Genomic DNA, 13,600 nt, shown 5'->3' on the forward strand with positions numbered 1-13,600 from the left:
GAACGACATCCAGCTCTATTCTAAGATTAGTCTCCCACAACATGAATCATTATCAAAATCACCTCCTAGTCATCTTATAAAACTGTGCCATTAATAAAATATGTATTGTAAAACATCAAGAGAACTGGCATTTGCTTTTTTTTTAAAAGCTTTTGATAAATTTCAGAAGTATAAAGGTAGTGTGCTCCAACAGATCACATCTTTTTGTCTGGAAATTATAGGTTTACATTTCAGTTTATCCATCATCATTTGTGAAAGTTTTAGCCTTTAGAGTTTGGGCCACAGGTGTGCCACCTGCCTTATTAGTAAAGGTTCCTCTGTAGGCATCCAGAGCATACCCGGAACAAATATTGGACCCTTTTATATACATGAATGTGGGACCTAATACTTGTTTGAGGGCCTCTTTGCAAAATGTGATTGCATGTGACTGCAGCATGTGCTTTCTGCGGTCAGGCTCTTTGGGGGATTGGCAGCCAAACCAATGACCCTCGGATTACGGTTTAACTTTATTTGCACACCTAATTAGGAGCAGGGGTGCTCGCCCTCCAACTCTACATGATATATGGGCTGCTGCTGGCTGTCTTCCATTCCCCATCCACCCACCTTTGTCTCTATCTGATTGGACAATTGTGTGACCTCTGGAACTGATGAGTTGCCTCTGGAGCCAGAATTGATCAGCCATGATCATATTGAATGGAGGGGCAAGCTCGAGGGGCTGAATTGCCTACTCCTGCTCCTAGTTCTTATGTTAATAATAAAATGAGGCTAGTGGACCATTTTGCTGCTGTCCTCATCAAGCACGTCAGCTGCACAGTTATGTGTCCAATCCAGTTTCTAGACCATTAATGTTAATCATTACTAGTTATTAGATAATCAATTTATTGATATCCTCACCTGAAATATGAAAAGACAACACATTGTCTGTGATACCACTATGAAAATAAAGCAAATATTTTTGTTTGTTTTCCATTCTAATGCCTCGACAAAATGCCTTTCACTTGATTATGGAAAAGCATTAGCCTTAGGGGTCAACCTTTCTGCTGTATCTTTTGTCTATGGTAAATAAGGCTACACCAAGTGTGCTGGCCTAGCATTGTAAGCACTGTGATACATTGAAGCTATTTTTTTAAAAAACCCTGCAAAAACAAGTTGCATTCTGCATTGGTAATTTTTGATTCCATTACATATGTTTTATAGTCAATGTGAACATTGGCTAGCTGGATCAGAGGTCATGGTGAAGTTTTCTGAGGAAATATCTTGCATAAAAGATTTACACCAGTTTGATGCTGAAGCTTCAGTAGTAGAAATTTCCTTGACCCCTTGCACTGAGTGGTGTCCACTGCAAGCCTCGGCTGCTCATTTACAAAGGCCACAGCCCCATGTAAAAAAACAACTCACCCGAGTTTCCTGGAATCGCATGAATAATGCACCAGATGAATTGGTTTCCCACACAGTGTTTAATTGCAAAATGTCTTCAATTATTTTTCTGTAGGCGTCTTGCCCATAGCCAGCTTGATAGACAGGCTGGCTGAGGGAGAAAATCCAGGTGAGCTAGGCTGAAGTTCGAGGGGAGAGTTGTGGCCTGTGGAGGGAGAGGGGGCGGAGGCACGGTAGGTGGTGGGAGTGGGGGGTTTGATCTTTTGGGAGGTGGCAGATGGTGGTCGGGAGGGAGAAGGTGTGATTAGGGATTCTAATCCCAGGGTTTGATGGGGAGGGTGGGTACAGTTACTGGACGATTTGGGCCTGGGAGAGACTCTCCCATTTCTCCTGGTTTACAAGCTATGCTGTAAAGACACTTGCATTATAGATTCAGGCCTCTTAGCTAACTTAAATCTACAATTTATACAGAAATTAACAACTGTACTGCTAAAGTAATGATTTGGAGATGTGATCTTATTAACTCCACAAATGACGATCAGAAAGTACAATAGCCCCCACAAGAACTGGTGTGAAACAAGCACAAATGCAGCACATTGATCGTGTCCTTTTGTGCTACAGCTGTAGGTGCCATTTTTGTAAGTTAGCTACCTATACAATAAAAAGTGCAATTTATATTTCAGATGTTTCGGTAAAATGAGTATAGAATGTATGATTCTGCTCTTTGGGTTTTTATTTAAATTTTTTTTAGAGATTTGTCTTCACGTTTACTTACAAAATGTTTCCCCTTGGTTGGTGTTCTCCGATCAGGAATTCCCAGGAGTAGCTCAGTGCCATTTAGGAGTTGAGTGCATTTTCTCACTTGCGAACCACCCTGGTTGAGCTCTGAGGGGCAGGGTGACTCCGCCAAAAGGGCACGGGGTTCTCGTGGAGAAAGGGGGCACTGCATTGCTTTTGAACCATTCACAGCTGTGGATGTGGGGGTTACTGTGAAACCTCGTCCACACCGGTGCCGTTTCGGTGAGGTGTTGAACTGAACTCCAACTTCCGTACAGGGAGGGAACAACTGGAGGAATTCGCCACCCACTTAGGAGCAGCTTGCTCATACGTTTCATTGAGAAGCTTGACCAGAGTGTGTCACAGAAGGAATTCCTCTCACCTAAATGTGTGTGCCATACTAGGAACATCAAGGAAGTAGATGTACTTGTAATTGAGGAGAAGGGGTAATGTTTGAAGTTAACATCTTTTTTGTTAAATGTTTTGATGATGCTTTTCTGTATGTTGACTTTGTCACAAATCTGCTGGAGAATGGAAAATATTTTCATTTATGCACCCAACATCACCTTATGTGCAATTCTGGGTCAGGCTGAATGCAGATTAAATTCCAGGCAAAGCCATTTATATTCCGCAGTTATGTAGCAGCCCTCCCTTCTGCACCGGTATGACATTTTCATTTCTCATTCCAACAATTTTTATGCCCTTTGCGGGAAAATATGAAGTGAATATCAGCTAGAGCTGTCAGCTTTCGTCTTGCTAAGGAAATTACCTATTCAACGTAAAACCTTCCAATTGGTGGTGGAAAGTGAAGATTTCCCTCCCATTGGTCGACACAAGGAGCAATAAATTGGAGACTTAAGTCTTATAGGTGGAAAAAAAATCAAAAATATTTGCATATTTATTACAGCAACATTAAAAATTAAATTAGGCTGATGCGCCACCAGCGAGCTCCTTAGAGCAAAATGGACGAACAATGGCCACTAGATACAGTAAACAGAGAACAAAGCTCACAAATTAAGAAGCATAAATTAATACAATACATGGCAAAAAAACCATGGTCTCATATCTCAAACACTCAGACTGAGACCAGGCTCATCAGCATGTTTAGGGCTGTGCCAACTGGCTAGTCTGATGACGCAAAAGATATGTTGGTAATAATTAATGAAACATTGAAACAGCCATCAAAATGGTCCCCAAATGGCATTTTGGGATACAGCACCCACCATAAAGGTCTTGCCGGGGACCTGTTGAATTGCACAAGAGGTCTTTTCCCAAAGTGATGCTAACATTAGGGATCCTTGAAGGTGCTGATTCCTGTCAGAGCACAGACCCATAGCTACACAGCACTCTTTACTTGCTGACCTAAATGCTGTCCTTCATGTGCAAGTCAGGGAATGAACAGCAGTAGAATTTTTGACTGTGCAAGGCATACAGTCCAGCCTAATCCAGGCCTCACCTTACGTGTACATGTTCCACCAGGGGTTGCTGGACAATGAGCAGGAGTGGGAAACCTAGATGCTTTTCATTTCTTTTCCCATGTTCACAGTACAGGCTGCCAAGACCATTGTAGCATTTTAACTGCTTTCCTAGCTCCGATCAGCTAACTCAGTGGTGCCAGAGATTGAAGCTGGAGCACCCCATGGTGCATTTACACACTAAACACTAAAGAATGGTGACTGTTGGGTGGGGTAGGGGTTGGGAGGGGGGTGGTGGCGGGTGGGGGTGGTGGGAAGAGAGTTAAAATAATTTTAGCACAACCTCTCCTTTATAATATGGTTTGTAAAGAAAGTAAGTCAGGACTTTCATTGCTATAGCGCCTATTGAAACTGTAAAAGCCATGAATTTAGAACATTCCACAGCGCTTTACAGCCAATGAAGCACCTTTGGCGTGTAGCCACTGTTGTAACACAGATGAGAAGCTTGTGTACTGTACCATGCTTACTGTGGCTGTTTCAATGTCAGGTTAACCAGTTACATTAAAGAAAGTTCAATTTTTGAATTTATACTTGGATTACAGTCACTTGATTGGCACAGCCCTAAGTATATTATTAAACAAAACTTCATAACACACAGGACAGTTGCTAACCTTGTCCTAATATGAATGTTATTTTCTTCACAAATTTGCAAACTTTTCCTATGGCACCGCTGCAGTTTTGTTTGGTCATTCTGCTCTTACTGATGGAACCGGTTCAGTTTTAGTCATTTAAAAATTCACAATTATAAACATTCTATACTTTTATGTCAGTCACACTGTACATTTTATACAATATGGTACAATATTCGCTTTCTTCTGTTCTGCCGTTCAGCTGTTTTAAGATGGTAGCACTCTTGCGCTTTTAAAAGCTCATCAGCTTTTCCTAAGCTGTCTCGAGAGTAAATTGACCACTAAACGTTTAAAGCCTGATACAAGTAAAGTTATGTCTAAGAATACTTCAGTCAATCTGTCCACTTTTTTTAACCAAGTTATTGAACCTGTAAAAGCCAGGTGAACACACACAGTGAAATCAGTCCATTTGTTTGTGAATTGAACCATCCACTTCCCTCTTTACGTTATTTGGTACATATCTTTGCCAAGTCCTCTTCCTTTGATGGCTTCCCATTCATTCTTTAACTAATGGCAATATTGTCGTACATTTCTCCATAAAGTGGGTATGCCACATAGCTTGAGTCAATGTAAAGTATATTCAGCTTCATATTCCTACAAACAATAACATAATATGTATGTGCAGCCACTCAAATCACACTTGGGTAGCAGATGTGAACCACATTTTAGTTACACAAGTTTTGTGAAAAATGTAACCAGTGCCAAGCATTCCATTGGACTTCAGAGCTCTATTCCTTGGCCAGAGAGTGCCAAACATTACCTGCAGTATAACTTCAGTCTGTCAGCCTTGCAATGCTTTCAGTAGCTGTTGATCTTAAACAGATGCCCTTAACATGACTTTGTGCATGCACATTTACACTGTACCACTGCTTTATTGCCACACTGATTAGATGCAAGTGATAGCTCCTTTTACATGGGTTGCTGTATCAAAATTGCCATATGTCTATGTGGTGCTTTAAATGCAAAGAATGATCAATTTCTTGTAAGAATATTGGAATTAGTTCATTGTAAATCTTTCATTCAAAAATTCTAGCAAATGGCGTGAAATGCAATCACTGGTCATTGTCTTTTTCTTTACTGTTCGCAAACTGCAATGAGCTATGGCATAAACTTTATTATAAAAAGGATGCTAACACTGCAATACTCAATTCACCTGAGCATATTTTATGATTCTGATTCATTTTTTTTGTCTGCCTCTCATTGCAATCTATCACAAGAAGCATGTGTGCTTCCTGATGTTATCATTTCTCTCTGTGTTCTTGGAAATGATGAGCCACAGGAATAACTTACACCCGGGGGCTTCCGAATTATGTTTACATAGAAAGATTTCCTCTGTACATTAGCTGTAGCCAGCTTGTGTATCCATTGTTACTACACAATGTAAAACTTTATTAAGCAACGTACAGGGAAGAATCTTCACTCCTTCCACTACCACCACCATCTGTGCCACCCACCCCTGCATCATCGTGCCCCCCCACCCACCCACACCCACAATAGTTTTAAAGCTATAGAAATAACAAACTGAGAAAATGTCACAAAGTGAGGAGAAAACATGATGGTAAGAAAAATTTAAACTTTATTGTGTATGATTTCCTATTTTGTTTCAAATGTCTAATGTTGATAGTGTTCCATAAGTGTGCTCATTGTTTGGTATTTCTCAATGAAAAATGTGAGGGGTGATTTAATGTAGATGCTAACATCAATTAAGACACTTCTTATTGATAGACCTATGTTTAAACTCAATTTATAGGAAGACTGCAGCATGTATTCTGTGCGTTACATGCACAGAGCAGGACTTGAGTTTATTCCAAGTATGAGGCAGAACTCATAATATATTTGAAATAATCACAAACTGGCTGGAAAGGTCTTCTGCACAAAAGGAGCAATCCCTGTGTTCTGTAGTTCCTAGCTGAAATCTTGGTCTTGCTATTAACTACTTGCTGCTTGTACTTCAACAGGTGGCTTTGTGCCAATACAGTGGGTATGGAATAGAGGCCTAGCACTGCCCCCAGTGGGGGAGAGAGAGGAAAATATAAAATGGAAAGCATATTGGAGAGGAAGCAATCTCAATCCACATTCCCAAACTTTGTGATGGCAAGGCTGAACAGCAGTGTTGAGACCTGGGTAAATGGTTTATCTGACGCTCTGACTCTACCTTGGTGTAGTATGTAGGACAGTGAGACATAAAGGTGTTTAAAAATAAATAATGTCTGTAACTTCATAATCCAAAGGAAATCATGCCTGAAATGACTGCAGGGCTGAGTGAATTCAATCTTTGCAGTTTCCTATTTTCAGTGCGCATTCCCACAGACATCTCCTTAGATTTGGTAAGGTGTCCAAATAGCTATTAAAGTGAACACAAGCCTGAGGCTGGCAAAGTACCAAATAATCTGCCAACTTCCTTTTCCCCAATGCACTCATTCAACACCAAGGAAAAGGGGATAAACTCATTGAAATAACATAATGGCACAGCATCATTGTTTAAGTGTGCAATATATAAAATGTTAACTGTGCTCTGCAACACATCACATATGATAAAGCAGAGTCTTCTGTCACACATGCAGGAAAAGTAAGATATTTTCATAGATGGGAGTTTTTAGTGTCAAGGGCAAATAATTAGTCTTGTGTTTAATGCTTCAGTCAGATATTTCTCTATTATATTGGTTCCAAAGTCACAATTCATTACAAAACCAGACTCAAATACAAACAGAATTACCTTCCCATACTTCTCCTTCTTAAACACTGGTGCATATTAAGTACCTGGCTCTTGTTTCCTTTTTTTTATAGTTCCCTCTCATTAACAATTCATTTTCCAGTCTATTCATTTCACACTATTGAGGCTGAGCACAACCTGGCGAATCTGGAATCCAAACAGCATTTTGGAAATTTGGATTCAGATCTAGATTTAAATTCCCTCGTGGGTTCATTCTGCATTCCAATGAAGGCTGGGTTTTTATCCCTCCTTCATGATCAGTGCTTAAAATTATCCACAGCCTACACTTGGCTCAGTCAGTTAACATGTCATTTGATTCATGGGAATTGGCCAAATCCTATATTGCACAATAAACCTTTAAGATCCATGACTGGCATTGTCTAACCAATAGTTCCCAGGTAACTTTGTCTTCCTTCCTGCTCTTCTTCCTTGGTCTCCTTTTGTCTTCATGGGTTTCTTAATTTAGAATAATCCAAATATTGATCTACTTAAGATATGGGAGATGGTTCTATTATATGTTCAGTTAAGGGGGTCAATGAGTATTTGGGAGATTATCCATTCAAATTGATTTCTAAGCATATTCCTAATGTTCTGAGTCGATCTCCCACTTAGCAGAGGGCAGCAGAAAGTTGTTGCGTTCATGGGCAATGTATGTGTTGTATCTGCCAGGCTAATCAGACTGCCCTCAAACTGGTAGTGATCTTTCGGCAGCCTTCCCAAGTGGTCAGATGAAGAATGAACAGAACTACAAATAGGAGATGGAATCTCTATTGGTGGATATTGTAAAGAATTATCTAGAGTGCAAAAAATCTCGGATTTGGAAACTATCCTTCCTCCATGATGAATTGAACCATCATTGCTTTTTAAGCACATTTTGCTTATCTTTTCCATTCACAAAGATTCATTTGAATGCAATGGGCCAATAATGAATATTTTGTTGTGTGGAATGACAGCTGCATGCTGTATGAATTCTCTGTGTGTGTGTGTGTGTGTGTTTTCTGTAAAGCTGTTTTCTCTCCACCAGTGATAAAGGAGGTGTTAATAAGAGGAAGGAAGCAGAGGATTTGATAGTTTTTTCCCCCTTAAGAGTCCAACTCACAGCTTCATTGCAATGACTTTGTTACACTTGAATGTGTGTTCCATGCATCTGGCTAGCCATGGTGTGAAGGTTCTGAATGCTCCAGAGAATCCTTTTCTGGTGCCCGACTAATGTCACTCCAATTCTGCAGAGGTCGCTAGAAATTGGCAGGAGAAAAGTCAATTAGAGTGACATATTAAGACATCAACCACATCATTCCATTTGCATGGTTAATCCATGGATGCATTTTTCTGTTCGAGTGACACAAATCTCACACTTTGCTCTGAACGCTTAGGCATACTGAGGCAAGATTTTAGCATTGAAATGTTGATAATGACAATATTGGGAATGAATGCATCTTCAATCTTTTACTAATATTTAAATGCTGATTTTTGTATTGTAGCTCACCCCAATGGCCACAACATGTAGCTTAAGGGAAGTGACTGAAGCTATTGTCAACAAAGTTGACTTTCAGGAGATTTCTGAAGGTGTAAAGCGAAGTAACAGCGCACAGGGTCTAGGCGAAGTCTTCCAGAGTGCAAGTGCACGAAGCAGGGCTCGGCAAAGCCATGGACAGATTAGTTAACGAGGTCTTTGAAACAAATGTTCTATAGGATGGGGAGTCAGTGGAGGTCAATGGTGAGGTATGTGATGGGTAAGGAGGAATTAGTATGGAATAGTCAGCACTTAAAAATTTTCAGAGGTCAAAGGGCAAATATGCAGTGATGACTTTCACAATAAGTTTTTTTTTGAGATGCAAATATATGTTCGGGACTAGCTAATCTTGGTCTCTATCCAGAGGGGGACAGATTAAAGGCATTAGTGTAGAATACTTGGGTGGGGTGATCGTTTTTCTCCAATCTCCCACTGGAATCTTCCCTATGGAGATTGCAGGTGGTTCTATGCAGCACCACTCTATGTATTTTTGTCAAAAAACTAAGGGAGAAGATCTGTTGTGTGCATTTTTTTGCTACAAAGTTTAAACTTGTTCATCAAGAACACTAAAAATAGCACAAAAAGCATACATTTGCCTTAAATGAAATCTAGTCAAATTGGAACCCAACAAGAGAAATCTCTTCAAAGGGACGCCATTTAATGTGAATAAAAGCAGCCAATTCATAGAATATTCGTTACAAATTATCAGATATGTATGTAATCAAAATGTTCAAATGCACAGTACTATTTCTCAGAGAAAGCAATGAAAAACATACTTTGGCAAACATGTTTGTTAATTGCCAAGCAGAGTATCGAGCCTGATAGTGATTGAGGTTTGAATTATGTTACAGTTGACCAGATGTCCATTTTGAGACTTGGTTACTCTCTCTGCTGGCTGGTTAACCAACTAATCTCAAAACTCCTTCTCCACATGAGCAAACAGAAATCAGATGGGGGCAAAAAACAGCTCCTCATGCTGACAGAATTGCTCAGGAAGAAAGCAAAATCAAAAGGCTTGCCCCTCAGGCCCTATTTAGGTTTAAAACCACATTATATTTTTGCAGTTAATCTTTGCCAGGTTAAAACTGGTCAAAAGCTCCACACTAAGCAGTTTTAGAGTCCCTTGCCTTTTTTTCCTGCAGCCTTTGTGAAGCTCATTTCCATTTCTTTCTTATTGTGTATTTGACCAAGGAATTACATTGAACTGCATCTGTAATTATGTCAAGTTTGAATAACTGAAGAGGAGAGTGTAAATTTGGGGAGTTATAATGTACTGGGAATTAGTTACAAATGCAAAAGGTTAATTTTGGTGGCTAATGTGCTAATTAAAAAAGTGCAATTTTACCTTTAGTACCATTTTCAGAATTCTAGAAAATCAAAACCATTCATCATTAGCACTTACAGTACCTGCTGTTTATATACACAACAGTATCCAGTGTGGCATAACCAGCTGATGCAAAGTTCTCCTTGTACTGTCCCATTTTGATACCATCAAGCCATTCATCTACTGTGGTAATGGCTGATGAGTCTGGAGTACATGGATCCTGCAAGGAATTGCCTGACCTGTGTGCATATATATATATAAAATAAATTCTTATGAATAGAAGCTGAGAACCTTTCTTAACAGCTCAATATTTCAACCATGTATTTGGCTTTTGAATATAAGCTTTCCATTTTCACATTAGGTCCATTAAATCTTACCAGGCTGCGTCATTGGCTAATGTTTTGAGACAACTGGGATTTCGTATCAGCTTGTCAAGAATGTTCACTATCTGACCAAACTTGGGTCTGTCTCCACGTGCTTTCTGCCAGCAGTCTAGCATGAGCTGATGAAGGACAGCAGGACAATCCATTGGTGCTGGTAAGCGATATCCCTCATCTATTGCTTTAATCACCTGCAGAGGATGCAAGAGTTTTACCCTGGCTTTCACTTATTGAATATTTGTCACCGATGATTTCTGATCCTTGCAGCATTGTCTAAGGAAATGCCTAAAGTTAAAGTTTCAAACATTCATAGGCTATAAATAAATAGAGCTTACCAGAATCAACAGACAGCATAACAGGCTCACCTATTGTTTAATATCTGAATATTCATGAAGTATTTTAAAAAAAAATAAAGTATTAACATTCTAGTCAACATTCAGCAAGGGTCAGTTAGCTCTTAGTGAGCGTCTATGGATTTACATTCAATTGTAATACAATGCATATAGCCCAGGTGAATCGTGATTGCAATAGATGCGTTGTGAATTAAAATATCTCTTCTCAAAGGGCAACCAACAATCTCAATCTCTTCCACTGATTTATTTGAGTAATCGCCAACGCAATCTTCAGGGTTTTGAATGATGCGCCAACACAAGCTCAATCACTCGCAACAATGAGAAAAATAATTGGAACAATTGTTCACAAATTATTTTGCAAACTTGGATTGACAGGGAGAAATCATTCAGCCCATGCAAGTGCTCTGTGAAAGTTTTGGAAATAAACTTTCTCTAGGGTGAATTTGGGTTAGAACAGGCTAGTGCGAGTAGTAGTGGCCACCACTTGTTGGATTGTTTCATCTGGTGTTAGGCATGCAAAATAATAAGAAAACACACAGATTGGATGAAGGTCAGTTGACCTATTGTATCTCAGCCTCCCAGAAGACTAACTCCCGCTTCCCTATTACAGAATCTAACTTATTTTTTCAAGGAATCCAGTGTGCATGTCTCTACCATCCTTTGTGGGAGCTTGGCTGAGCTGTTCCTCCTTATTCAGTTGTCCTATAAAAACGGATGTCTGACTCTTAGAGGTGGCTTGTACATTTAAGTGTTCTTGGTAATTGATTATGCAACTTGCTTTCAACTGGACGCAACTTTTAAATTCAATTTAACATCATGATCATACAGATTCAAAATGATCACTTGCTACAGAATGCATTACTTGACTCACAACTATTAAATTGCAACAACTTCATTGCAATAACTATATATTAGCCAGGAGTTTCACAAGGATTTTTCTCACTGGAGATTCTGCCTTCTTGGGAGATTACGTTTAGGCTCAATCTCTGTTGGTGCTTGATGAGCTAAGTGGTATTTTCCTGGGCAGTTCTCTATGGTGAAATAGATGACTAAGTGAGTTTTTACAGATTCAACCTATGACCTGCGTTTAGTTTGTTCAGTCCAAGTAGTAGCAGGAGTGCTACCGTCGCTCTTGGTGTCCCTTGATGAGGGAGAGCAAAACCAGCCAGAAATCTCAATCCTGATTCCTATCCAGCAATCACTGTTATAGGGACATGAGCATGGGCATTAGGTGCAGAAGAGATTAGAATTGGTTGTGGTGCCCCATCCAGTTCGCTGGCCTGTCAACACGCAACTGTTAATGTTAGTCACATGAGTAATGGACACAGGTTTATGAAACTGGAGAATGATCTGAATCTCTCTCTCTGAAAGATGTCAACACCTTCAGGAAGATGGAAGACAAAAAGTTGGTAGATATCAAATCTGAGCATGCAATGGAAACTCTTATTTGTTGCAATGTTATACAGCATATGTCAAGTTTAAATGAATAATCTACAGCATTAGGTGTAAAAATTCTATAATAGAGCATGCGTTTTTGCTACTTACATCCTGATTCGACATTTCCCAATAAGGCCTCTCTCCGTATGACATAACTTCCCACATAACAATCCCGTAACTCCATACATCACTGGCTGAAGTGAACTTACGGTAGGCAATGGCCTCTGGGGCTGTCCACCGGATAGGGATCTTTCCTCCCTGAAAACACATACAAGCAGAATTTTGAGATACAGTGAATAAATTTATAGAAAACAAAGAAAGATAATCAATGTAAAATGTATATCTGTGTCTTCTGTACAATCTCTGTTTTGCTTTTGGCAAATTATGATTTTCCTCCATTCTATTAAATTATAGCTGATCTGTGCCTGAAATCGATTTGCATGCTTTAGCTTTATATCTATTACTATCCTAACCCTACAAAGATTTTTTGAAGCACTTTAGAAATCTCATTGTCCCAGTATCTACAGTCTTCTGGTGGTGATGTGTTACAGTTCAGTCAGGGAGTCAGAGTTACTGTGGAAACATGCATTGTTACATATGTGTTGTAGTCTGGAGCTATGGATAGTGATGGTAGAGGCTCCAACGTTCTTTCCATGCATTTGCAGGTTAATACTCAACCTGTTTGTTTGCATTATGAATCACCTTCCTTGGCCATCAGGTCCTGGGGCAGGACTCGAACTCAGAGCTTTTGGCTCACAGGCAAGATGCTACCCACTCACCACAAGACCTTCAATCTACACCCTTTCAGGGGGAGAGAGTTCCAGATTTCTGTTGATCTGTGAAGAAGTGCATCCTAATTTCCTTCCTAAATGGACTAGCTTTAATTTGAAGATTATATTTCATAAATGAATTCCCATTTAGATTATTTGACATCTGCAAGAGGATTTTACCTCATTTGGCCTTGATGTAGCATGTGTGAGTAAGTGATAGTAATGTATTAAACTATTGAGTTCATCTGGTGTTTTAGCTGAAGAAGTCAAGTCAAATTTATTTATTATTAGAGTACTCTGAATTGGGATGAGAATTTTGGTCAATTCACAAAAAGCATTTAAAGCCACTGGATAAGACGAGAGAAACAAAAATAGGGACATAAGTTACTGCCCATAGAATAGGACAGAAAGTGGCATGGCCACATTTATTGCCCACCCTTGGTGTCTTGAAAGGTTATGGTGGGTCTTCTCTTTGAATTACTCTAGTCTTTCTGGTGATAGTGCTTTTACAATGGTGTTAGGCAGGGAAATCTAGGATGCTCATCCAGTGGCAATGAAGAAATGGTAATAAGGCAGTTTGGGATGTTTGGCATTGTAAATAGCACAAAATATAAAAACAAGGAAGTCATGCTAAGCCTTTACAAACCTCTGGTTGGGCCTCAGCTGGAGAATTATGTACAATTCTGGGCACCACACTTTTATGAAGGATGTCAAGGCCCTGCAGTAGGTACAGAGGATGTTTACCAGGATGCTGCAAGAGATGGGGACCTTCAGTTATGTGGAAAGACTGCACAAGCTGGACTGTTCTCCTTTGGTTTCACCTTGACCTTCCTTGCGTTCAGTGAGGTATTC

The 13,600-nt window shown here is 39.7% G+C and overlaps 1 protein-coding gene across 2 annotated transcripts in view; it reads right to left on the reverse strand.

The window, feature by feature from the left end:
- Positions 1–3,026: 3,026 nt before the first annotated feature.
- The window catches only part of LOC144693693 (ephrin type-A receptor 3-like), a 408,573-nt gene continuing 397,999 nt past the window's right edge, over positions 3,027–13,600 (reverse strand). The window contains exons 14-18 of one of the 2 annotated variants that reach the window (XM_078563602.1): positions 12,087–12,236; positions 10,186–10,379; positions 9,892–10,047; positions 8,071–8,206; positions 3,027–4,852 (exon numbers count right to left, since the gene is read on the reverse strand). In XM_078563602.1, coding sequence (XP_078419728.1) covers positions 8,092–8,206; positions 9,892–10,047; positions 10,186–10,379; positions 12,087–12,236 — 615 coding nt within the window. In that variant the 3' untranslated portion in view covers positions 3,027–4,852; positions 8,071–8,091. Of the gene's footprint in view, positions 4,853–5,775; positions 8,207–9,891; positions 10,048–10,185; positions 10,380–12,086; positions 12,237–13,600 lie in introns of those variants that run through there. The other variant, XM_078563601.1, reaches the window with a different exon arrangement.

Source organism: Cetorhinus maximus, chromosome 19, assembly GCF_964194155.1.
Source record: "Cetorhinus maximus chromosome 19, sCetMax3.hap1.1, whole genome shotgun sequence".
Lineage (NCBI taxonomy): Eukaryota > Metazoa > Chordata > Chondrichthyes > Lamniformes > Cetorhinidae > Cetorhinus > Cetorhinus maximus.